Source organism: Chaetomium strumarium (genome assembly GCF_033439665.1).
Source record: "Chaetomium strumarium strain CBS 333.67 chromosome Unknown B0T15scaffold_1, whole genome shotgun sequence".
NCBI classification, from domain to species: domain Eukaryota; kingdom Fungi; phylum Ascomycota; class Sordariomycetes; order Sordariales; family Chaetomiaceae; genus Chaetomium; species Chaetomium strumarium.
This window is the reverse complement of record NW_026944429.1, coordinates 7,085,147-7,110,621: the sequence shown is the minus strand read 5'-3', so window position 1 is coordinate 7,110,621 and position 25,475 is coordinate 7,085,147. Positions and strand designations below refer to the sequence as shown.

Below are 25,475 nucleotides of genomic sequence, written 5' to 3'. Positions count from 1 at the left end.
GACAGCCGCGGCTTTCAAGAAAATGTCAGCGTGCTAAACATCTTGAAGGCAGTGTGATGTTGGATTGAGAGCTGGAAATCAGGGGGGGAAGCGAACAGCGTTGTTGGAAGAACCAACCCCCGGGCCACCTCAGGGAGACGGATTTGCGGGGAGTGCTGTATTCATTGAGTGGCTAAGTTTCTGAGTAGGCCGGACAGCGCAGTGGCTTGGGACCTCGCATGAAGTGATGAAGCGTTACCTGCTCAAACACCAGGCTCAGCTATGTTCATTCAGGGTGTGCTAGTTCCCTCGGCCATGATTGCAGTCAGTCTCTTTATCTCCAAATCATATGTAGGTCTGATCAAGCCTTATTTCCTTAATGTTGAACGGTTCAACTACCAAGACCTTTCTGGTCCTTATGGTCCATAGGGCTTCAAGCCCTCCCGCATATAAGTGACCGCAGTGACTCAGCTGGGTTCTTTCCACATCGGAGTTCAGACCACCTAGGTGTACCTATGCGTCCGTGTGCCTGCCTTATTGTTTATGACCGTGAAGTACATACTCTAGTAGCTGTACCTTATCTCTCAACCAGGGCGCTGCGTTGAAGTAGGCACCTCTACCTAGGCTAGAACTCGCCTACCCACCTGTCTAGCAGCCTGGTCGCCCGGTGGTGAAAGTCGCACCTGCACATTACCAGTAGTGAAAAGTCCCCTGCCCCAAGCAATAGGTAGCCCGCACAGACTCTCACAGTCTGCTGGTGGCCCGTCTCTCTCTCTCTCTTACTAGTAATCGACCGACTCTCCATCCCACTCTCCATCCCATTTCCATCCCATCCTCAAATCCACAAGCAAACTCGAAGTCTCCAATCAACAGCGAAGATTTCGAATCCCTGGGTCGTTTGGCTCGTCAACGGAGAAGCCATCAATCGCTTTGCGTGGCACTTTGCATCGTACCGATGCCAGGCACAATGGGCCTGCTTCTCCCCGACAACCGCAACCGAAACCCGCGGCATCTCAAACTCACACGACGAGACGACTGCCACTTACAAGGAAAGCTACTAGCTAAACGGGTTCTATCCATTGACTTGACCCCTCTTAGTATGTTCGTCTGTTCCCCGCTGGATGAGATTGCTCCATTGCTCCGAGAGTGCTGACAGACATATAACTTGATAGAAGTGCCTCCGGGATATCGCTTTGCGGTCTACCCTTGGTTGGCAGGCTTCTTGACTGTCAGAACATCAAAGAACAAGATGAGGACTACACGCGGCGGGATCACGTTGAGATTCTGCACAACCGCCAAGGAGAAGAGGATTCCTTGTACCCTCATTCGGAAAGGAAACACAGGCTGAGCAGTGCTTGCACTGAATTGGAACAAAGAACACTCAGCCCATTCGGAAAACCGGTGATTGGCCATACTGGCCGGAATCCCGGGGTTCAAGGACGTGGTTTGACCATAGCGGTAGCGAAGCAATACTAGGAATGACCAAACACGTATGCGGGTCATGTAAGGATGCTAGTGCTAGGCGGGGAGAGGCTTGTCTTGGTCAAGTCTGATGATCACATCATGATTTAGATGGGGTTGGACATGAACTTCATGAAGACAACCATGGTGAGTTGGTCCTCGATTCGTCCGATCTCTCGAGATCAGACGAATGTTGCAAACATCGTGCTGACGCGGTCACTTAGCAGGGTACCAGCAAAAGTCAAAAGTCGATGTCGTCGATACATCCAATGTTGACGTGGCAAATATCAGCCTCAACGCTGGCTGCGACCGATCTCATCAGCATCAATACGGCTGGCAAATCCAGGACGATACATCCATCAAGATAATTTCCCGACTTCACCCGACCTAGGTAGGTACACAGTACACCACCACCGCCCTTACTCCAGGCCGTCATTTCCAGCTAACCGTTTCAAGCCTCTTCCCACCCGTCAGCCAGCATGCACAGGTTGCCGTCTCTACTCAAAGCCCTCAAGGCTCAGAGCAGCCCTGTCGCATGACTCGCACTGCCGCAGCTAGCACGACATCGCCACGTTCATGAGGCAATACAATGGCCACTATGGAAGCACACGATCGTGCCTATCCCGCCGCACTGGTCACCCCCCCCCCCATCCACACCTGATGGATGACTTTGACGTCTACGCCCTCCCAGAGCAGTCCTGTCGCATACCTCTCACTCGTTTTCGAGTGTCAATGAGCACCTATACTTGACCAGGATCTCAGACCAAGGGCCGGTGCAGGTCCCAGGTCTGCGCCATGAACAACAAACGGAAGGCGAGCCCCGCCGGGGACGACAACGCCGATACCAACAACCAAATCGCGAAACGATCCGCTTACCACAACGATCCGCCGGAAGACATCTCGTCTCTTTGGACACAATGTCATCGCTGCGGCAGAATTACCCAATCCATCCAGAGCCCACCGCTGAAGACCAAACCAAACGCAGCTCGTTCAGCTCGGCCGGTGCTCACTCCCATGCTGCTGCCAGAGTCGCGAAGGGGTGAGCGGGCATTCTAACACCGCCAGATCCTCTGGCGGAAGCCGCCCCCATCGCGCATGACGCTGCCCTTGGGTATGGACAAGCCTATTTCGAAAGCGCACACCATCGTACCGAACGAAATGGAGACCGAGGCAAAAGGTCTTGTTATCGAGACCACCGGCTCAGATCGGTTCATTAAAGTGAAGCAAAGCAAAACAGGCTGTGTTCTCTGCGAAAGGAGGGACTGTCTTCGAGTGCCGCTATCCTTATTTTCTTTTTCCTTCAAAGAACGCCATTCACATTCTAATGTCTTTATACCCAGCCTCCCCGGATTACGCAAGCCACCAGCAGCGTGCCATCGACAAGCAGAATGACAACAAGGACATATATATAGGTTGGCGTCGGGTCCCGATAACGACGGCAATGGCGGAATGCCCAAGGTGTCGAGTTCATTGAGTTGGCATACGGGACACATGGCGAAGGGGGGGTGCCTGATAGTCACCTCGGCGACAGCGGCTGCGCACTGGTTGGTGGTCATATCATATTCCGTTGCGGGGACGATTCGAGACCGACCGATCACACAGCTGGATACTTCTTTCTTCCGCGAAGGCGGTCTAAAATCTGCTGTTTTTCACGTTATTCACCACGGTAACTAAGCTCCTAGCTTCATCTTCTAGAGCCTCCCTATCGTGCGCTTTTTTCTCGCCACCTTTAGCTTTCTACTCACGCCCTTATACCGATGACGGTTTTCTATTCTTCCGACTCTTATACATCATCGTTCTCTATTCCTCGTTATACCACCGCTACTATATTAGGTTTGTTTATACTAACCCCCTTAGCCGGCCACTATACCTCCTCTTACAATCACCCTCGTGGCTCTTAAGTCCCGGTTTCGTCTTAACACCCATCCGTCTATATCCTAGCAAGTCAACGTTAGTTACAGTATCGTTAGAGTCCAGCAGCAATCCATTATCCGTCGCAATGAACGACTTCCTACGAGCTTAGGAAGACGGGTAGTTCGTCTAGGATAATACCGACCGGGAGGTGTCTGATAATTGGCTTGACCCGGTGCGAAAGGCCGACCTCGTGTTAGCAAAGCACAAGATGTTCCGCGGCAGTAGCGAAACGGATCATTGAATCCCGCCTTTCCCCTTCGTGGGCAGGGGCGCATCGCTAGGCAGGTCTGGGACGACAACCGGATACAGAGTCGCACCCCCGACGGGTATGACTACCGCCACCCCTTGCGGAATACACGCTACGGCACATAGTGACATTTATGATGGTTGGGGTGGGAGGAAAACATGGGGTGTTGATGTTGAAGGAAAAGGTATAGCGTTGATATGGAGGGTGTTGTTTGGTAGTACTAAAGGTGTTGGGATATTAGTGGGCACTCTGGGGCATTAGATGGACTATTAGGGAGTTCCTTAGGCTGTTTGCTTTTCATGTCGTCCTTGTTCCTATCTATATCTAATTTCGAGCGTCCTTAATTTCCTTTTGTGATTATTTGAGGCTGTTATAGAATTCTCGTCTAAGCTCGGTGCGTACTAAGCTCAAAATTGTCTGCTGCTGTAATGTACAAAGCAGAATATGCTATATATATATTGTACTCACCATTACTTCTGTGCGCACTCACATATACTATGTAGTCATCCACTCCTTATACGTACATGGTTACCCCCCTATCTTCGTCCTCTATATAACAAGATACGATACACAGTGCACTCTCCATGCCTCTGACCTGCACCGATATTCAGAACAGAACCCTGTAGTCCACGCTGGCGACGGGAAGCTGCAAGGCCATTCATGTACATATATCCTCGCGCCATCAGGTGGTTCCTCCTCTTCTACCACCTTCTGTTTCTTAGCGGCAAGAGCCCCGTTGATTTCCAACGCTACGGGCTGAACGGAGTATGGTGCCTTAAGCAGTCTTATACTTGCTACTGGCTTCGGCAACTTATTCGACAGCCCTATCAAGTCTGCGGCCAATTTAAGCCGGCGATGTTGTTGTTGTTGTTGTGCTCCACCACCACTTCTCAGCTCCACAGTGAGCACACCCACCACGTTGTCGAGCATGTTCTTCAGTATCGTTCGGCCATCCGTTCCTCTCTCTGTCCGATATAGCAACTGCACATGACGGACACATTGAGGTAGGTCCAGATCCGTAAAAACGACTATGTTCGTATGTATCCCGATGGCGATGACAGCGGATACATGGACCACCAGCAAGATACTTAGGAGTCTTCGGCATCGTCTTGAAAGCCGCAATGCAGTGTGCTTCACATAGCCCCCCGCTGAATATATCACCTGGTACCGACAACCGCATTCTCCGAGGATTCCCGATTCTATGGAAATTCCCAATTCCATGGGCTTGGCGAGCCTCAGCGATGCAACGCCTGCTTGTTCTATCGGTACAAGCATCTTCGGTTTGTGGCGCTTCCCCTGTGCTGCGTCGAGTCATTGGCGGCAAGGGTGAGCGAAGCCTCTTGTCGAGCAAAGCTGCGGAGAGACGGCTTGGGGGGCTAGTGTTGATGGATGGTCATTCTCGTGGTCACGGTCGCCGCCACGGTGGATGGTGGCGGTGCTGACGGCATCGCCGCTGGTTTTGTGGTTTTTCTCTTTTAGCGCACTCACAGTAAGTGTGACGCGGACCCCCGAGGAGAGAGCAGCGAAGTGTATTGGAAGAGTTGATCCGCCAGGTGAGAAACCGCTGAGCCGGTGAAGGGGTGCAGGAGCGAACCCCTTTTCCGGTGACTTGGCTTGGCGAACGATTAATGAAAAGCCACGAAGCCGGTAAAGGGATGGAGGAGCAACTGAGACTCGGCTTGGCGAACGATTAGTGAGAGCCCAGGAGGGTACAGTAACATTGATGTGCTTACTCATATGATCCGCGAAACCGGATTGATTGAGAAGGTCAGGCTATCCAGGAGGTGAGATGGTGTCGCTCCCTCCCTGCGCAAAGCTAGTAGTAAGCAGTGCGCCAAATACAGTCCTTGACGCTTCCACGAGGGGAGTCGAACTGCTCCTAAGAGGAGAATCGATTAGGACCAAAAAACTTTCTCTTCTCTTCACGAAGGGGTGGTCCTATGTCGAGTGTTGATGATTGTTAATGATAGTTGGAGCTGAAGGTAGACTGGAAGAGATGAATCTCTACCTAGGTAGTTGAAGGCGGGATGGAAGTTTGTGGCGGAGCACCGGACATGGATCCGAGATGGGTTTGAGGGTGCTATCAATCTTGACTCAGGAGGGAACTATCCGTAGGAATGGGCATACCCGGTACGAGGGGGTGTTAAGGCTGTGGTGCTAGAAGTCATGGTGTTGCATGGTAATATATGGGTAGTAGGGGAACCCTAGCCTCTAGGCCCTTGCAGGCAACGATGTCGTTTGCTCTGTGATGCTTGGAGCAGGTGAAACAATGTGAAGAGGTCGGTGGGATTCAATCTGTTGCCCACGAATAATTTGATGTGAGCAAGGCAAGGATAGGTAGGCACGGATCCCTCAGGATCGACTATGGTTGGCCTAAACACCCAGGAGCTCCTTCCCCTGTTGTCTACCTAGTACCTAGGTACATGAAGACAGAGGAAATTCCACTGTGGCTGTCGCACCACGAGAGCCATTGTCTGTTTCCAGGTTGACCACATCGACAGATGATGGAGCACCACACATAACCTTTACTCAAGGCATAATAAACGTTGAGTTCCTTTGCCATCACCAGTCATTTTCCTGCTGTTCACCACAAGTGTTAAATCCAGGACAAGACGCTGTCGTTCTCCTCGGTATGTCGATCCTGAAAATAGCACAAGTGCAAGCCCAGCTGCTAACGGCGGCTTGGCGTGAGCAGAACAATTCCAGGTTGTGATAGACAGTGAGCTGTGAGCTGTCTCGGGGTTGTCGGGTTGCTTGCAGGCTGCACGACATAAAATAGCATCCGTTACCAAGAGCCGGGCCAATCAGTGACCGCTGTGATCCCGACAGGCATCAAGGACTACGGTTGTATTGTCTACAGGTTACCGCGGCAAAAGGATATCAAATGAGGTACGTTTCCCCGCAGCGCCGTCATAGCATCTTTCATGGTCTCTTCTCAACTCTCCAACACCCTAACACTGGCGTGCCTGACTTCACTAGGATGGCCTTCCTACGTTCGCCTCTTGTTGGGGCGGTACTCGTGCAGTTGCTCTCGACAAGCAACCCGGGTTGGCCGGCGTCGGGCTTAGGGGTCACGGCTCTCCCCAAAGAGGATACCATCCCATCTCAGGCCCAGATAATCGACCAACGGAGCTTCAATGTGTTTTACACGGTTGCTCCACCGCACCACCACGATGGGTTTACGGTATGTCGGAATTTGTTGCTGATGGTTGCCTCAAAGATCCCGCCTCGTGTTCGTAGGTGACACTATGCCTAACACTATCCTTTGCCTAGCAATTTGTCCCTCCGGAAACAACTGAAGCATCGCTCGTGGCCCGGCCCTTTCACATTTACGACGAAGGCTTCTTGGACATCATAGGCGACAATCCGACCTTGACCCTGCTCAACCACACAACAGAAGATCCGATATTCCATGAAGCACCCGTGTGGTAAGCTGCTGCAATCATGGGAGGAGATTACTGCTAGGCAGAACTTGCTGACTTGTCCCCGAGGTATCCGGCGAAAGATGAGATGTTCTTCGTGCAAAATGCAGGCTCGCCAGCCGCTGGGACTGGCCTCGCCAAGTCGGCTATCATTCAGAAAATATCTCTGTCCGCTATCACCACAGACATTACCAGCAAGATGAATGCAAGCGGGTCGATTGAGGTGGAAGTTGTAAATTCTGACCCGATGGTCATGAACCCGAATGGTCCGTATAAGGCGGGATGCCGTGTTCTACATGGCTTCCCCTAGACGCTAACAGAAAGCGACAGGCGGAACCAACTACAGAGGTCAAATTCTGTTCCTCGGAGAGGGCCAGGGCGATCACATCGCTCCGGCCATGTATCTTATGAACCCGGAATCTCCCTACAACACCACAGGTGAGCAGTTCCTCAGCACACTCGGCACCATCCATCCTTCCATCCGACCCCGTCCAGGACAACTTACATCTCAATACAGTGATACTGGACAACTTCTTTGGCCGCCAGTTCAACTCGCTTAACGACGTATCCATTAATCCCCGGAATGGCGAGATCTACTTCACGGATCCGACATACGGGTATTTTCAGTGGTTTCGGCCTGAGCCAGGGCTGCCAAAGCAGGTCTGGCGCTTCAATGAGGCCACGGGAGCGGTCACGGTGGCGGCAGATGGATTCGATTCACCGAACGGTGAGTGAAGAAGCAAAATGATTCTGGAAGGTGAGACATGATACTTAGCCCTGTCAGGTATCGTCTTCTCGCCTACCGGCTCGCATGTCTATGTCGCCGACTCGGGAATGACACACGTCTTCTATGGCAACGACTTCACGCGTCCCGCAACCATGTAAGTCATTACCGCTCTTTTCTGTTTATTTTGATTTTCTTTTCATTTCTTCCATTCCTTATTCTTTCTTTTTCCGTCCAGCCATTCTATCCGCTTCCCGGTTTGATACTTGACGCTCACTCACACGCTGACAGCTACCGTTACGACGTCAACGATGACGGCACCCTGGACAACCGCAAGACATTTGCATATGTGACGCCAGTAGTGCCCGATGGCATGCACGTTGATACCAAAGGGAACCTCTACGTCGGATGCGGCGACGGTGTGCAGGTCTACAACCCGTCAGGCAAGCTGCTGGGCAAAATTTACCTTGGCGGCACGTCGGCCAACTTCCAGTTCGCTGGCAAGGGCCGGATGGTGATCTTGGCAGAGACGAAGCTCTACTATGCCACTCTGGCGGCCGAGGGTGCCTTCCCTGGGAAACTGTATCAGAAGGATCAGGGCTGTGAGTGTTGAGACACATTTGATGCACTCTGTAGCCGCCTTTGAATTGCGGCACCTCGAGGTATCTTTGCACACCCATTCTGATCATGGCTCCCTTAGGTAGTATAGCATTGGCCATTATCGGTCCGCGCTGCATTAAGTTGTACCTCGTTTGTGTTCGTGGTGTTATTTGACCCTAACCCTGTTGTTGATTGTTTGTTAATGCGGTATCTCCGACTTGGCATTTCATGCACTGCCTGAGCTTACGAATCCCTCAAAGACCAGAGATTCGAAGACTTAGACGCCTGTTTTCTTTCATCAATCACCACATGGCTGGGCAGGGAAAACGCCACTGCTGGGAGTGCCGGCGGAGGTGCTTGGTCTGCGATTTTACTGAGCCAGCATGCAGAAGGTGTTCTGCATCCGGCATCGCGTGTCCGGGATACAGCCACGTAAAACCGACGCGCATCAAGTGGCTCTCGCCTGGGAAGGTCGTAGCTCGGACTCGCCCAAGGCGCAAAGGAGTGTCACCTACCCTGACTTTGCCCTTTGATGATCTTTCAATATTCGATATCACCCATGAGGCCCGCGTCCTCCCTCAGGCCGCCGAGTACTGCAAGTAGCTTCTACTTGACCCTCTCTTCAAGCGGAAGCATCAAACGAGGCAAACAACAGACTGGGTGACTAACAGATTATGCCAGTCAACTCATGCATATACACCGATCTGGCGCCATTACATGAACTCGCAGGCGGCTACAACCCTCACGTGTACCCGCTGTCAACCGCACGTCTCCGCCACGGCGCCGCGGCACCCGACTATTTACGGTTCGGCATGCTCTGCATGACCCTAAGCCATCGGATTAATCGTTTGGGGGATGGGCCGTATTCCAGGACCCTGACCGAGAGGTTCTACCGGTACTGGGGCCTTGCCGTCCGCTCTCTCAACGAGCATATCGGGCGGGAAGATGCGCGTACCGGCGATATGATCGTTGCCGGGGTCATGACGCTTCTACTTACCGATGTAAGCTGCCTAGGATCCGTTTGACTCAGCTTGTACGGATGATGCTAAGTCAGGTCTTGCCATTACAGATCCAGAACGGCACCTCGCTCAACTGGCGATGCCATCTCGACGGCGCCTACCGACTGATCATGCTGCGAGGCGGCTTTTCCGCCGTGGCCGGGGTGAGAAGCCTCTACCCGCTGCTGCTGTCTTTTTGGTCGTATGTACTATCACACCTTCTATCGGTCAACTTTACACTTACACTACCTTTCATACTGACAAAACTGCACAGCGTCGCAGTCTTCGGCAACACAACCTCGCCCGCCTCCAACCTCTCCATGACGGAAGCCCACCTCTCCGCCCTGCCGCTCCTTCTCGACCAGTACCACGCCGCGCCATCTCCCTTCCAGCTGTGTCCGCTCCCGCTTGTTGCCGAGCTGGTCCGCATCTCCCACCTCCGGAAGCAGGCCTTTGCTTCCACCCACTCTCAACCAGCCCAACACTTACAGCTCAATGATCCTGATGTCTCTCTGTATGATCATGACTTCTCCGTGTCAGCATCAGCAATCCTCGCCCGGATAGACTCCTTCTCTCCCGATCTCTGGGCCACGTCCAAAGCCCCCTCCAACACCAACCCCTCCGCACAACAAGACTGGCTGCTCATCGGCCAGGCCTACCGCGCCGCTGTAGTGCTTTACTGCATCCTCTCACTTCAGGGCCTGGTCGATTTAGACTGGAGAACGCCCTTCACCGCCTTGCGACACGCGCGAGATCTCAGGGTATACCTCACTGCTGGCCTACAGTCGAGGCGGAGCAAGCGGTTTCTGATCTGGCCTCTGGTGCTGCTTGGGGTCTCTGCCGGGGCTGGGCTGTACCCTCTTCAAGATAAGAAAAGGGAAGAAGAGGAGGATGGGGTGAGGGGGTTTGTGAGGGAGGGGCTGGGGGACCTGAGCTGCTTTATCGGCTCGAGCGTCCCCCTCACGGCGAAGAAGGTGCTGGAGGCATTCTGGCGGTCGGCGGAGACTGGGTGGGATGGGTGCTTCGACAGGCCGTATGTGTTTACCGCGCAGATTGCGGTGGATACTAGTCCGTTGTATGAGACGTCGTGACGGTGTTGAGGGACAAAGGGATCAGGAAGAGGGTGATGTATGGTCAACTCCCGTTATTGGACCGTGCATTGAACTATCGATGCATCACGGCCTCTTGTAATTCCCTATGGCAATAGAGCGATCCTGTACGAGAGTGTGACAAATGGAAGTGCCGATGATATCAACCCGTCGCCACACAATCCAGCCGCCCATTCCACGTGTAAAAAGTCCTGCGTATCAACTTTGCCTCCCAGCACCACATACACGACCTTATCAGTCTCACGGGAGTCACGGCCCGTGTCTACCCCCCTTTTAGAGGCGGCATCAGCGGCGGCATTAGCGGCGGCATTAGCGGCGGCATTAGAAGATTGTCCTTGCCACACGTCAGACTTCTGTCTCACCTGAAAAGCGTTGACTTGCTTCAACACCCGCGCTATATGCTGCACTGCTACCACACGCTGGATGGCCAGGGCAGTTGGAGGGCGGTTACACAAGTGCATCCGGCCCGTCCCTGTAAGCACTCAATCTCCACACTGGCTGCCATTGGCCTACGATTGGATGGCTCGCTCTACGGAGTTGAGTCGATCGACTGAGTTGCCCGTCCCGATGCTCGTGCATTTTCCGAATTGTTGCACTTTGTGCACGGTTCTTACAGCTTCCGATGGCGGGGGGTAATGTCCTATTGTATGATGCGATCAACATGACGAGTGATGCGGAGGCATTAGGATATAAGGGGTGGCCAGCCGGGAGTTGGACTATGCCTTCTCTATTCTCAATGGCTTCTCGTGGAACTGACTTCTGACCATTACTGGTAACCACGTCTTTTCTATACTAAGATGGAGCGTCTGCTGATTGCAGTTCTCGCGGTAAACAACACCTCTCGTACCAAACGTACCCCTTTTAACGCACACGCTAACACGTTGACACCCACCAGCTTCCGCTCCTCGTCGCTTGCCGCATCTTTTACAACCTATTCTTCCACCCCTTGCGGTCTTACCCGGGACCGTGGTATACGCGCGGCAGCATCGTGTGGTATCTATATCACTCTGCAAAGGGTGATCATACCTTCGCCCTCCATGACCTTCACCTGAAGTATGGCCCCGTCGTCCGCATCGCACCGGATGAGCTGTCCTTCATCGGCCCGCAAGCCTGGAAAGACATCTACGGCCATCGGGCACATGGTGAGCCAGAGTACCCCAAGGATCCGTCGCACTACTTCCAGGACGATCCGGCACACCCCCACATCGTTGGCGCGCCCCGCGACCATCATTCCCGGCTGAGGAGGCTCCTTTCCAATGCCTTCTCCGACAAGGCCCTGCGGGAGCAGGAGCATGTTCTGAGCGGCTATGCCATCTCACTTGTTGAGGCGTTGCGGACGAAGTGTTCGGAACCGGTCGACCTGTCGAAATGGTTCAACGTAAGTAGCACTCTAAATGTGCATACCATCGTTGCCCTGAGGCTAAGCTCACCACAACCTCACTGACACTTCCATCTACAGTTCACAGCGTTTGACATGATTGGCCACCTAGCCTTTGCCGAATCATTCAACTGCATCTCTAGCTCGAAGTACCACCCTTGGGTCAGTATGGTCTATAGCATGGCCCCGTTCGCCAACTGGACACGGATGCTGGGCCGGCTAGTGTCTCCCGGCTCCGTCAGGTCGCTTCTCTGGCTTGTCCCGAAAGGCGTCATGCACGAGTACTACACCTCTCGCCAACTAACCAAAGAGCGACTCCTGCGGCGAAAGGACAGACGGCCGGAATACACGGACTTCATGACGCACATGCTCAAGGCCGAGGAACAGGGCGCCATCGACTTCGCCGACCTGGAGAGCAACGCGCCCATCCTGGTCTTTGCCGGGAGCGAGACCACCGCGACCGCGCTGTCCGGCGTCGTGTACTACGTGCTCCGGCACCCGCGCGTCTACGACCGACTGGTCCGGGAGATCCGCTCCGCCTTCCGCCACCAGGGCGAGATCTCGCTGTCGCGGGTCAACGAGCTCAGGTACCTGCTCGCCGTCCTCGACGAAACCATGCGTCTGTATCCGCCCTCGGTCAGCAACAACCCCCGCGTGCTGCCGCCGCAGGGGGCCACCATCTGCGGGCAACACATTCCCGGGAACACCAAGGTCGGGATCCCGAACTATGCCTGCTTCCGTTCGCCGGACAACTTTGTCAACCCGGACGAGTTCGTTCCGGAGCGGTTCCTTGACGACTACGACGAAGATTCGACGTACGCCGGAGACAAGAGGGACGCGCTGCAGCCGTTTATGGTTGGGCCGCGTAATTGTATTGGCAGGAAGTGAGTGATTACTACTACTCCTACTATTGACAACATGGTTCTCGCTCTCCGACTTGACATGGCTAGTTACTAATGAGTGTTCCTTATCCATGCTTTAGTCTCGCATACATTGAGATGCGCTTGATCTTGACTCATCTTCTGCTCGAGTTTGACCTGGAGCTGGCACCGGATATGGTGGGTTGGGAGAAGCAGAAGATCTTTGCCGCTTGGCTGAAGAAGCCGCTCATGGTTCACTTGCGTCCGGCGGGGGGAGCATGATTTTTCAGGTTCTTTTTCCTTTCTTTTTCTGTTTTTCTCTCTTCTCATATTGGTACTTGGAAGTTAGGTTCAATCAGAATACGGCAGAGACGGAGCGCGATCAGCAGAAACACCGTTCAACGGAAATATGTACATCAAGATAGGTAGATGAGCTAAGGGATTAGTTATGTGGATAGTTGGCGCCTTTTTCTTGAAGAATGAATACCTAGGCAAAGTCAAACATTATGCTCTAAGCAGATCATGTCTTACCTGATGGATATGACTGGTAAAATATAAGGCTACTGACCACACTCCGGTTGCAACTGGCAATCGGGGTCCATTGATTTTATCAATGACCGCCCTGATTGTTCAGGTTACATCAATCGAGACCATTTGGATTATAAGACCATTCATCGAGCAGTATTCTCTGACCAGTCATACATTCACTGCTAACTCTCTGGTACAAAACAAAGCGTGCTGTGAGTCTGAGAGCATGGACGGACCGGCATCAATACGAAAGATTGCGGCTCATCTGGCTTTCCCCGTTACCAATACTAGTCCTTGTACCCATTACGACATCCAAGAAGGTGCGAGTCCCTTAGGTACCTAGGTACCTAATCAAGTGGAAGGCCCTTATCCGCGGATGTTGTTGCTCGTCAGGTCGGCGCAAGCACCGCAGCTGGCCACGTAGAGTCGCACCTTCCCGTTATATGGCCACCTCCTTCCTCTATGAGGTGGTCCGGACATTGCTGCCTGCCCGGCCAGGGCTGTGAGTCACAAGTCCTAACTGCCCGGGTTAAGACCCAGAAGGACTCGGAACTGGCAGGTCGGCCACAGACTCCCGAGTCGTTGCGGCCATCCGCTTAACCGGTTCCATCGTTTGGTTGATCAACCCTCCCGGGGATGTGGATCAGTACAAAGACGCCTAACATCCCTCTACGGACCTTCCATGCTCGATTCAACGACGCTGAGGACACGGCAGCCTCCTTCGTGGCGCGCCGTCCTAAGTCGTCCCACGCCGAGCTGGCTGTCAACGGCACCGCAGTGGACCGTCAGATGCATACGCTAAACCCACGTATCATGCGAATCTGCATCAGCTCGCTCGAGTACGCTTTTTAGTATACCGAGTTTGGCACCTCGCCTCTATTCTTCGAGCTGTGTAGGGACTTAATTGTCCGAACCCTAGGCGGCCCGTCGATGAGTCCATTTCACATGCCAACGCCGAGACATGGAAGAAGCAACGACGAACCAATTGTGTCCTCACCAAAAGAGCCTGTGAACCCCACCCAAGAGTCGAACCTCCCGACACCAATGCGCAGCTTGTCACTGACTTGCTGGGCACGCCAACCTGAAGGATGACTCGGAGTGGCCGTGGAAAACCGGCCAGGAGTTCCTGGATGAAACTCGACGCGCACCTGGAAAAGTGCCAGTATCGTCCTGATCACCCGCACGTTTGTGTTACCTATGGCAAGCGGTACAACACTAAGATCTCACTCGATGATCATATACGCGCTATGCATAAGTTTACTCTCACTAGGTGCACAGCAGCTGGTTGCTCGTCGACAGAGATTTTCTATTGTGAACGAGTTGCGCCAGCATAAGTCCCGCAAGGTTCGCTACCTCGAGAACAAAAAGATCGGACACCTGATCAGGAGCCCCTGAAACACTTCACCATATTCCGAATCCAGCCCAGTCATCGGTGGCACAATCCTCCTCATCCGCATAACCACCGCCGTCACAGCCAGCAACGCCATAACCAGCACCGTCCCAATCGACACCAGTTCAGCACCCGTCAGTGGCCCCGAAGCCGAACCAGCCAACAACGTCGGACAAAAAGAGAAAGGAGTCGGACGCCGATCGAACACTGCACAGGATGGCAAACAAAATCCGGCGTTTGGAGGAATAGATTCAGCGACTAGATGAGGAACGAATCCAGTTCGGCAGGCGGTTGGTTCTAGCCGAGGAAAGGCATCTAATCCTTGTAAAGGAACGTGCAGAGAGTAGAGAAAGGATCACAAGGCTGGAAGACAGCCTGAGAATCGGCATGACACAGAAGAATTCGGGCATGGCACAGAGGCCTTCGGATCGCTCCTGGACGAGCTCCACGTCCTGACGGAGCGGCTTCACGAACTGATGAGAAACCATCGCGAGAAACAGATCGACGACATCACGGCCAAGACGTACCGAGAGATGAAGGATTCGGTGGCAGTGAAAACACCGGGCAAGACCATGGGTGAGGTGTCGGACAAGGATCATGAAAAATCGGACGACCGCGAGGAAGCTAAGGAGGAAATGGATATCAGTTTCTAGTTCGAGAGCGTCAGGGAGGAATTGGGAAGTACTACAGAGGAGAGCTCAAACGACGATGAGGATTAAATCGGACATGTGAATCGTCGAGGACATCGAATTTTTTGTTAAGAAGGGGGGAGTGTTACGGGTCATCGATAGGACCCACCACAGGGTCAGCATCACCATTACCAAGGCTAGACTTCACAAAAGGCACTATATACATTGAGTTCCCAAGACTTGGATCAGAGCCCCCACGATATACTCCTTGTGTTTTAGTTATGTTTATGTCTAACCTGAGCGGTTTGGAGGCCGAATTCCATTTGAGAGACGCGAGACCCTAAAACATCACCACAGCTGAGGACGATGTTCCTGATCAGAGTAGGAAGACTTTGATCAGCCTGGTTGGCAGCCATCTTACCTGTCGGTCAACTCTAAAATTGGCAAGGTGAGCTCTGGTGTGGTGTATGGTGGTGGCTGTCGAGTTGTTTAGGTGTTTAGAGCTTGCTTGCCAGATGCGCCAGCTCTCCTGCAATGCACTAAGTATCGGGGAACCAAGGGTCTACACGGCGCTCAGGATGGGTTGCGGCACGAACGAACTAGCAGTGACTCTCGACCTTTTCGGGAGCTTGGTCCGACCGATCCTTTTGGTTGGTAAGTCGAAACGGTCCTTCACCAGAATTGAAATCCTTCAAGGGCGGATGGGACTTGTAGACGCCCAGATGGCGCGAACGAAAAAATGGAACATGGAAAACACCTAGAAGAGGGAAGATGGGAAAGATGGGAAAGATGGAAAGACAGGAAGACAGGAAGATGGGAAAATGGGTTATTCTGGGCTATTTTCTTCCTTTCTGCAACGCATGTCTTGTCAAAGGATTTTGCGTTGCGCCCATCATTTCGCCCCTCGGGCTCTCCGGAGGCTGGTGGGAAGATGGGAAGATAGGAGATCGGGACATAGGAGGGACATTTCAACGTGACAACCCAGCCACCCAGTTACCCCATTCGCTATTTGTAGGTATCTAGTACTTCTATTCTCAACTCTTGGCTGCGCAACCAGAACACCCCAATCCCTATTTCTATACAAATAACGAAAAGATCCCTCTACGTTTCCACAGCCAGCATTTGGTGATATTGGAAGAGAGTAAATGTGCCCAGGCGGTGGCCTCAGGACACAGCTATTCCCGGAAGGGCACTCGCCTACTGCTTAGACGTCTCGTCTCCCTCGCTGATAGATTGTTGGGACTCGAGTGGAACTGCATCCTGGGCAGAATTAATCGTCGGCTTCCAGGGTACTGCGTCGCCCAGTCGGTCGGCAGTCAGCCCGGCCATGCCCGGGTTCCTCATGCCGGCTTCGATCTGTCGCTGGTATGACACGTTCCGGAGCCTGTCGTGCTCGAAGGGTGTAAGACGGAGCTAAAAAAAAAAGGGCTTCACCGTTAGCAAAACACAACCGCTTGAGAGTTTCAGGGGGGTGGGGGGAGGGGGGAGGCATGGAAACTTGAACGCACGTAGACCTCGATGCCAACCGCATGAAGAACAAATGCGAGCCATATCGACGGGCCGAACGAAAGACCCATTGCCGCGCCAGCCGTCATGGTGTCCCCGTTCATGGTCGCTTTGACCATGGCCTGCTTGTACGGGTCCTCGCCCGAATAGAAGGCCTCGCAATCGGGATACCCTGCCCGCGTGGCGCTCTCCCCGAGGGTGTAGTTGACCTGCGCGCACTGACGGACGGCAAAGTACTCGCCCGTCCAGCCGCTGCTGATGACCATGGCCATGAGGATCAGGATAATGCGGAGGGTGATGATCGAGGAGGCCTGGGACAAGTAAAGGGGTAATTATTAGTACTAGAAAGATTAGAGGGTGGAAAAGGGATGGATGACAACGTACGTAGAACCACCCTCTGAGCATCCAGGCTCGGTGCTGTTCCAGCTGGAGTCGCTTGATGTTGATGTATCCCAGGGTTAGGCACACGACAAACATGATGCCGAGAAGACCGACGGCGAGCTGGGTTTCGAGCCCGCCGCCGAAGGCGTTGCGGGCGATCATGAAGGCCCCGACCGTGCTGACGAGCGACAGCACCAGGATGACATAGCCGTTCACCCTGTGGACGAGGATGAACTTGTGTCGGATTGCGGGCACGAACTGGAACACGACCAGGAAGCTCGCGGGCAGGATGGTCGCCAGGTGGATCAGCAGGCCGTACTCGGCTATGCCGCGAGTGTAGAAGTAGCATTCGCCGAGGGCCGTGTCGCCGCAGAAGACGCCGTAGTAGTCGAGGTACTGAAACCGGGCGAGCGTGAAGCCCATCAGGGCGCCGGCGAAGATGAAGAAGAGCACGAAGTTGTAGCCCTTGGAGAAGCCGATCGGGTTGTAGATCTTGCGGACCGCGGCCACGAAAGCGTTGGCTGGCCGGCGGGTTGGCTTCACCATTGTGCGCGAGGAGTGCTATGAGGGTCACGGTAGGGGATTGGGTGTTGTTGGTGTTTTTCAGGGGTAAGAGGATGGAGGCTGATGAAGAAGAGAGGCAAGAATTTGAGGGGAATCTGCGTGTCCTCTGGGTCTTCTTATATAAGATGATAGATACGTCATGAAGTTCTTGCATCGCAACGACCACTGCCTCATAGTACAATACATTCAGTTGTTACTTGCCATCCTTGCCAAACAACAGAAGCGAATGCGATTCCTACTTCCTCAACAGGCTTGAATTGACGCCGCTGTACACGTCGCCTTGGCTTGGCCCGACGTTACGTGGTCGTGGTCCGCCATCACCCTCGTGTGTTCACGAAGGGGAAGTGAAACGAGGGTTAGTATCACAGCGTCCACATATACATACCCGGGCCCGAGGAAGGATTCTGGGCTCGGCCGAGACCCACGGCTTGTCGTAGCTGATAGACCCGAGCAATGGGGAAGGATGCTAGTGCCGATTGGGCGGCGCAGAATCCTTCCCAATCGGGACGAACAAGAGAACCCCAGGTTACATACACCGCACGTGCGCATGGAAGTTAACGTAACCCGACCAGCCCGAATACCCTGTGTATGCACCCGAGCCTCATCCTTTAAAGGCTGAAGCTGAAGCGGAGACCAGACTCCACAGGGCAGACGTAACTTTGAACAGACCGCTGTGCTTATTACGAATCTGTCGCATGATGTAAGACATAATAAGTCCCCTCTCGATTCCCCTTCTGGGAGCAATTCACGCCACCACTTTTGCATTCTCTTTCGCTTATTTTCTTGGACGCTAGCAAGTGGGATGGTTGGTGTTCCGGGACGGTCGAAAAGCTGCGGGACGTGCAGGAGGAGGAAGAAAGGGAATGTAAGTTTTACCTTTTGCTTTTTTTTCCTTTTCTTTTTTTTCCTTTTTCTTTTTTTCCTTTTTCTTTTTTCCTTTTTCTTTTTTTTTTCCTTTTTCTTTATTTCCCTTTTTCTTTATTTCCCTTTTTCTTTTTTTTTGTTTTCGTTTTTGTTTTTTTGGTCTGCCACTCCCGCTTGCGTGTCCCATACCAGTACCTGTCTAAACATCGGTTGTTCGAGCGAATAGTGTGACAGGCAGCGCCCTTCCTGTAGCCAATGTCTCGCCAAGGGCCTAACGTGCGATGGCTACGGCCGGGAAACCATCTTCGTGAATGCGACGTCGGCGAAGGTGAAGCAGTACCGTGTCAACGAATACCCTCCCGAGGCCGACAATGAGCAAGCACACGATACCATTCATGGAGGCGATGCCCAGGGGTCCAAATTCGAAAGGCAGCATGCCGGCGTTCAGCGTGAGGGGGAGTCGGAGGACCTCGCCCTGCAGCAGCGTCGATTTGCAGCAGCCGAAGCTATTCTCCGGATCCCCGATTCCGGCGTCACAGAAGCCCTTGCCCGCACCGCGCACGAGGAACGCTACCTTGGCGGGTTCTGGCAGCGTTACCTCCCCGAGGCCCGGGACTTCCCGTCGCGCGCGGCGCCTTACACGAACGGCGGCTGGATGGTCGCGCTGCCGAGGCTGTACGCTTCCTCGCCCGTGATTCGGAAGGTCATGCTTGCGGTGTGTCTGGCGACGGAGGGACAGGCGTCGGGGAGGGAGAGGGAGAGGGAGGAAGGGTTGCGGTATTATACCGCGTCTCTGAGAAGGATGGCAGGGGCGCTGGCGGATCGAGACCCGGAACGAGGAAGGGCGGACCACACGACGCTTGTTGTTGCTGCGAGGCTGTTCAGTATGTATGAGGTGAGTATATTTCCTTTGTCCCCCATCCCCAAAACACCCATTCCGTTCCTTCTTTCTTGGCCTCCCACACGTCTCATCGTATCTATTTCCCCCTCCTTTTCTTACCGGATCGTAAAGTTTCTAAAATCAAAGGGGCCATCGGCTAACTTTGCGCCATGCCAGGTTCATTGCGGCCACAATGCTTTAGATTTGCCAGCCCAGGCGGAAAGCTGGTGCAAGCATATCGAGGGGGAGCTCGCCCTCATCATGAGTCGGCCTCCTCAAGACTACGCCTCGGGGTACATGCATCAGTTCTGGGTTGACGGGAGGCTTCATCTGGCAAGCTGTTTCCTGCAGATGAGGAAGAGGGCGCCCATGAGTGACCCCGGCTGGATGACCATCCCCTGGCAAACGATCCCCAAGACGCCGAAAGATCTCATAATCGACATCCTCATCGAGACAACCGGCCTCAGGGAAGACTATGACGCCCTCAAGACACAAGACGACCCCCAGTCGCGCGATGCTCTGCGCCGAGAGCTCATCCAGAGGTGCTGGCGGCTGGAGTCCGAGCTGGCGGTCTGGCTCAGCACAGTTCATAATCACCGGGAACCAGACGTCCTGTCGGCGGATGCACCTTTCTCCATAGACGTGCTTGCGGCGGCGCACGTCATGTGCATCTACTGGATCGCCTGCATCGTCACGTACAGCACCCTCCGCGACCTCCTCTCGGCAGCAGCGCCCGAAGAAATCGCTCGGCTTCCGCCGCACATGGATCCGCGCGTCTACTTCCGGCGCATCGCCGAGGCGGTGAACGTCATGCTGCATCCGTCGTCGGGCATCTTTGGCGCGCAGCTGACCTACTTCCCCACGGCGGTTGTCATGTCGTATCATAGGGATTTCGGGGGAGGTGATGAGGACGTGAAGACCATGATTTTCGGGGCGTATCGGAGAGCTGGGAAGGATATGATTGCGGAAAGGTTCTTGGCGAGCTTGAGGGAGCAGGAGGCGAGGAGAGGTGGCCGAAGCAATTGCACGATTCCATGACACCAAACTTCTGGCCGGGCTGTCCCGAAACTTAACTCCCTAGAATGGAGCACGCGTCCACTGGAGACTCGCAGTCGAGCGGTCAGGCTTTGATGAGCCAGGACTGGAAGGCCGACGGATGCATGAAGTTCTTGATGAGAAGCGAGCCAAGAACAACGGAACTATTGAATACCTGAGGTAGGGTCAACAGCTTGACCGATGTATTACAACCTTCATCATCTTTCCATCCCTCCATCCCTCTATCCCTCTATCCCATTAAAACCAAGTTATCCCAAAACCAAACCACGGACCTGTCTTAGCTTGTCTCTTCGCACGGGACATTGCCTATCCCCGCCTGCCAAAGTGCCACAGGAGCAACAGACTTAATTCAACCATCAAACCTTCTCCCACCTACTTCACGCCACCGATCACTAGCTTACTTAAGCGGCCCAGCACCGCTCTCACCACCATCCTCCCCGCGACTCCCCCCAGCAACCGAGGAGTACTCATCAAGCTGGTGGAACCGCTCCGCCGAACCCTTGCGGCGAAACAGCAGGCCAAACGTGAACATATTCGCCGTCTTGGCAAACAGCGGCCGCTTGTCCTCGTCCTCGTCCCGATAGGCCTCGGTGCCGTCCCGGGCCAGGTACACGCGGTTGTCGCTCGCCACGAGCCGGCCCGGGTGCCACACGTTCCACAGCAGCGAGTTGACCAGCATCAGGCTGGCCTCGAACACGTAGAAGAACACCTCGTACCGCAGCAGGGGGCTGAGCTGCCGCAGGGCCTCGAGGTTGTTGATCTCGATCTTGTGCGGGCCGACCGTGTGCTCGGCCAGGCGGTAGATGCACCGCACGAGGATCAGGGCCATGGATAGGTATAGTGTGGTCAGGAGGGTGTAGACGTTCGCGGCGCGGATTTGGGCCTTGTTGGCGCAGCGGTGGTGGAAGACGGCGGCCAGGCTGAAGAACATGAGGATCACGAGCAGCTGGATGGAGACCGCCGCGATGGTTAGGCTGCTGCCGATCTTTTGTGTGGATGCTTTGCCGGACGTGTTGGCGGCTAGCGAGACGCCGAGCGAGTTGAGCACTTCGACCAGCATCATGAGCCCGCCGAAGGTGGAGAGGACGCGGTTTGGAGGGAGAGGGGAGCAGTAGGGCACGTAGTAGAATACCCGGCCCAGGACGTGGTAGTTGGCCAGTTCGAGAAGGGGGCTGTATATATGTACGGGGGACAGGGGTCAGTGGTTTGTTTAAGCGGATGATAGGCATGTTTGTGTCACACATGGGGGGATTCGGTCTCACTTACGGGCAAATGTAGATGAAGATCTGACTGACGATGAAGATGCTCAGGGGCACCTTGGTGGTAGTGGAGAACAGGTAGTTGTATGCTCCATATTCTCGCAGTGCGTAGCCGACGGTAAACAACAAGGCGCAAACCGGATGTAGTCCGATCAACCGCCATGCTTTGTAGCGACTGCCAGTGGTGGTATTGTGTGAGTGGACCTGGTCAGGTTAGAAGTTGGAGATGGAAGCACACCACTTACTAGCACTGCCAGATATGGAAGACCGCAGAGATGAAGTACGCAATGGCGAAGAAGATGGGTGCCCCTTTGTTCGGGGCATAGATGTACAGGCTCAACCGAACTAGATGCGGGCTGTCAACGACGGTGTCTGAAGTGGGGGTGGATGCTCTTACTGGGCTCTCCGGCTGCCATCTTGAGGAAGGAGTGTTTGCTAAGCGTTTCTCAAGACAGGTAGAAGATGGACGACACAATATGTGTCAAGCGCTTGTTTCCAGCGCTGCTTTTTCTTCCCCGGTCTTCGATATCTCTTAGACTCTGGGTTCGAGATGAAGAGAGAACGAACACGGAGGAAAGGAAGCTGGCCCCCCAACTTAAAGACTCGCTCAGGGAGAATGGAGACACCAAACAACCTCCTGTAACGCGTCGTCTCCTGTCTCGTCCATCGAAGGAAGATGAAGACGCCGCTTACACCAGAGCACGCCTTACCCGAATAGGATAATAGAAATGCCAAGACGGGCACAAAGCGAAGAATCCGATCGATCCACGTTAGCGTAACCCCCGGTCCGGCCCCACCGGCCCACAGGTCCCTCAACCGCCGAGAACGCAGGCCAGGGAGAAGCCTCTTTTCACGCAACGGTATTCAGCAACAAGACAGAAAACGAGCCCAACTCCGACCGCGCGAACTTGGGGAGGAGGATGCAGGCAGAGCCCCGTTATGAAATAAAGATCGACGGAAACTACGTATCACAATGGCCGGCGCAAAGCGACGTCGGGCCGAGTTCGAACCTGCCACCACCTCCGACGATGGTGGCCAAGGCGGCGACGAGACCCCCTCCTACTCACAACAGGAAGCATCTAACCCGACCCCGACGATAGCGTTACCGACACTGCCCGCAAAACGACGCCGAGTAGAAACTACCACCACCACCACCACCACCCAAGTTCATCAGAGACAAAACTCGCGACAAAACCCGAACATCCCCTCCCCGCGGGGCGTCGACTTCCTCTCCCCGCTCTCGGACGAGCTCCTCCTGCGCATCCTCTCGTTCCTCCCGCTCCACCAGCTGCTGGCCGTGAGCCCCGTGTCGCGCCGCTTCTATCGCCTGTCGGCCGACTCCCAGCTGTGGAAGGCGCTGTACTACGCGCGCTTTGTCCTCCCGCGGGCGATGCGCATCCCTGGGTTTCGGGACGGTGCTAGTATTGGGAATAATAATACTAGTAGTAGTAGTAGTAATGGGGGGCATAAGTTGCATTATTCTGGCAGGCGGACGTTATGGGCGGATGGAAGACGGGGTGGGCTTGTGGATGTGGGAGGGAAGAGGAGGCGGATGATGGGGGAGGGGAGGGAGGGGTTGATGATACTCAGAACGAGAGGGGAGGTGAAGGAGGAGGAGGAGACGCACTCGGTTAACTGGAAGCGGCAGTACAAGATCCGGCACAATTGGGCCAGGGGCAAGTGCGCGGTGGAAGAGTTGAAACTTAGTGGTGGTGAGGAGGCAGGCGACGGGGCTGGGAAGATGCTCGTCAAGGTGGCCGAGGGCATTGCGGTGACGGCTGACCGGATAAAGGGCCTGCGGGCGTGGGATCTCAAGAGTAGGAGTCTGCTTGCGCAGATTACTGTTGTTGGAGATCAAGAGTCGGCCGCGGCACCGAGCTGCATCGCCGTGGACGAGACAGAGCTTGAGAGGGAAGCGCTAGACGTCGCGTTGGGCTTTGAGGACGGCAGCTTCGGGGTCTGGAGGTTGTTTACTAACAAGAAGCGGCTGGAGCAGCGGTACCGGCACGAGAAGTCCAGCAACGGCGAGCTGATTGCCATGGCTTTCTCATACCCTTACCTGCTGACTGCCACCCAGGCCGTTCTGGTTTCCCTCTACACCTTTGACGTTCCGAGCGCCAAGGAGACGGGTCAGAAGGAGCCAGATGAAGAAGGCCGAAGACAGGTCCCAGCTATCGGAAGCATCTTCGGCAGTTTGGAAGACAACCTAGGCTACGACCGCTCTCGCTCGGAGACGCCACGCCTCTCAAATTCGCGTGAAGAAACAGCAAAGCTCCCCTCGCCGTATCTCCTGACATCGCTGGATTCTCGCACGTCGCGGCCGCCGCTGGCCCTGTCGATCCGCAGAGCCGGGAAGACGGCCATCGCATCTGTGGCCTACACCATTTCCACCCGGCGCGGATGGTCTATTGGCATTCAGGACTTACATATCCGCCAAGCCACAGACAGCACAACAGCGACCCCTGAGATCGCCGCGACTCGAATAGCGTACACCACACCTGTCGAGTCCGGCAGCTCCCCCCGCTCCCCGCCACCGCCCACATCACCGGCAACGCCCCGGCGCCGGAACAGACTCGCCACTTCCTCCTCCTCCTCCTCATCCTCAGCGCCTGAGGCTGGCCCATCAACCGAACCCGAACCCGAGCCGGGGCCGACCACGCTCTGCTACACGCACCCTTACCTGCTGGCCACGCTGCCCGACAACACGCTCGTCCTGCACATGTGCACGTCCAACGCCTCGTCGCTCTCCCTCTCGGACGGCATCCGGCTGTGGGGCCACACGTCGGGCATCAGCGACGCCGAGATCACGGCCCGCGGCAAAGCGGTCAGCGTGAGCACCCGCGGCGAGGAGATGCGCGTGTGGGAGCTCGAGGGGGGGCGGTCGTCCGGTGTTGGGGGGCGCAGTGTCGAGATCCGGCCCTGGACACAGTCGCCTGGCAGTACTGGCAGTACTGTTGGTGGTGGTGGTGATGATGATGATGATGATGATGATTGGGATGAGCGGAGGAACTGGGTTGGCTTTGATGACGAGATGGTCATTGTGCTCAAAGAGCGGAAAGGCACGAGAGAGAGCTTGATGGTTTACGACTTCACCTGAAGTTAGGTCCGGGAATGTTCGGCTACGAGAGGAACTCCCGGGACGACACTAAGCGTTGACACAGGGCGTGGGCAGTTGCCTCGAGGGGGACTTCCGAGCTTGTGCGAAAGCTATTGTCCTCTCCACTTTCGCGATAAAGCCTCGTTCAGGACTGGACTTGTCTGCCAGTCTCCCCTGGCCCCATTGCGTCCCTTGATTAACGATGCAAATGGGGTGCGCCAAGTCCATTGAGCTCGGTGGTCTCTATCCCCAACAGAGCCGCATCCGACAGCTTACGTCTGTAGCGACTAAGGAATTGCCGGAGCCTAGCGGACGTCAATGACTGCGAATGCTTGGCGTGGTGTCCTCATTCTTGCCGTCCTCAAAACAAGCGCCTTGTACTGCAACGGGGATCCAGTCACCGCCTTCTGCACCCACAATCATGCTGCCTCCGGCTTCCATGTTGCCAAACACAAAGGGGCATGGCGATGGTGTTTCTCGCGACATCACCTCTACCAGCCCAAACGGCCTTGTGGCAACTAAGCCCCGGTCCATCCGGGCTTCCGTGTACGCTACAGTGCTGCCTACCGCGGGACGCGTAACTACCAGCGAGATAGGCCATGAAGAAATATGCGCGGATAACGTTGACC

The 25,475-nt window shown here is 54.7% G+C and overlaps 7 protein-coding genes across 7 annotated transcripts; 5 read left to right on the top strand and 2 right to left on the bottom strand.

The window, feature by feature from the left end:
- The first annotated feature begins 6,506 nt into the window (after positions 1-6,506).
- B0T15DRAFT_521869 (uncharacterized protein) lies at positions 6,507-8,582 on the top strand. Its single transcript, XM_062868583.1, has 7 exons — positions 6,507-6,785; positions 6,875-7,029; positions 7,093-7,289; positions 7,354-7,461; positions 7,541-7,750; positions 7,808-7,904; positions 8,039-8,582. The coding sequence occupies exons 1-7, from the start codon at positions 6,582-6,584 to the stop codon at positions 8,358-8,360; spliced, it is 1,293 nt and encodes a 430-aa protein (XP_062727346.1). The 5' UTR covers positions 6,507-6,581; the 3' UTR covers positions 8,361-8,582.
- A 31-nt stretch (positions 8,583-8,613) lies between these two features.
- Positions 8,614-10,592, top strand: B0T15DRAFT_427903 (fungal-specific transcription factor domain-containing protein). The gene is made up of 4 exons (XM_062865676.1): positions 8,614-8,942; positions 9,029-9,348; positions 9,417-9,547; positions 9,620-10,592. The coding sequence occupies exons 1-4, from the start codon at positions 8,657-8,659 to the stop codon at positions 10,434-10,436; spliced, it is 1,554 nt and encodes a 517-aa protein (XP_062727345.1). The 5' UTR covers positions 8,614-8,656; the 3' UTR covers positions 10,437-10,592.
- Positions 10,593-11,008: 416 nt separating this feature from the next.
- B0T15DRAFT_521865 (putative cytochrome P450) lies at positions 11,009-13,191 on the top strand. Its single transcript, XM_062868582.1, has 4 exons — positions 11,009-11,281; positions 11,350-11,832; positions 11,914-12,716; positions 12,815-13,191. Exons 1-4 carry the CDS (start codon positions 11,252-11,254, stop codon positions 12,972-12,974), a joined length of 1,476 nt encoding a protein of 491 aa, XP_062727344.1. The 5' UTR covers positions 11,009-11,251; the 3' UTR covers positions 12,975-13,191.
- A 3,245-nt stretch (positions 13,192-16,436) lies between these two features.
- Positions 16,437-17,672, bottom strand: B0T15DRAFT_427897 (uncharacterized protein; the record flags this gene model as incomplete). Its single annotated transcript, XM_062865675.1, has 3 exons — positions 16,437-16,652; positions 16,748-17,056; positions 17,130-17,672. The coding sequence occupies 3 exons, from the start codon at positions 17,670-17,672 to the stop codon at positions 16,437-16,439; spliced, it is 1,068 nt and encodes a 355-aa protein (XP_062727343.1).
- Positions 17,673-18,401: 729 nt separating this feature from the next.
- B0T15DRAFT_79786 (uncharacterized protein) lies at positions 18,402-20,571 on the top strand. Its single transcript, XM_062871329.1, has 3 exons — positions 18,402-18,555; positions 18,781-19,449; positions 19,612-20,571. The coding sequence occupies exons 1-3, from the start codon at positions 18,493-18,495 to the stop codon at positions 20,470-20,472; spliced, it is 1,593 nt and encodes a 530-aa protein (XP_062727342.1). The 5' UTR covers positions 18,402-18,492; the 3' UTR covers positions 20,473-20,571.
- A 291-nt stretch (positions 20,572-20,862) lies between these two features.
- On the bottom strand, positions 20,863-22,463 carry B0T15DRAFT_79781 (uncharacterized protein). Its single transcript, XM_062871328.1, has 4 exons — positions 22,147-22,463; positions 21,995-22,094; positions 21,757-21,924; positions 20,863-21,662 (listed from the first exon to the last, which is right to left on the bottom strand). Exons 1-4 carry the CDS (start codon positions 22,163-22,165, stop codon positions 20,888-20,890), a joined length of 1,062 nt encoding a protein of 353 aa, XP_062727341.1. The 5' UTR covers positions 22,166-22,463; the 3' UTR covers positions 20,863-20,887.
- Positions 22,464-22,722: 259 nt separating this feature from the next.
- On the top strand, positions 22,723-24,846 carry B0T15DRAFT_386935 (uncharacterized protein; the record flags this gene model as incomplete). Its single annotated transcript, XM_062864356.1, has 3 exons — positions 22,723-23,266; positions 23,348-23,913; positions 23,983-24,846. The coding sequence occupies 3 exons, from the start codon at positions 22,723-22,725 to the stop codon at positions 24,844-24,846; spliced, it is 1,974 nt and encodes a 657-aa protein (XP_062727340.1).
- Positions 24,847-25,475: the final 629 nt, after the last annotated feature.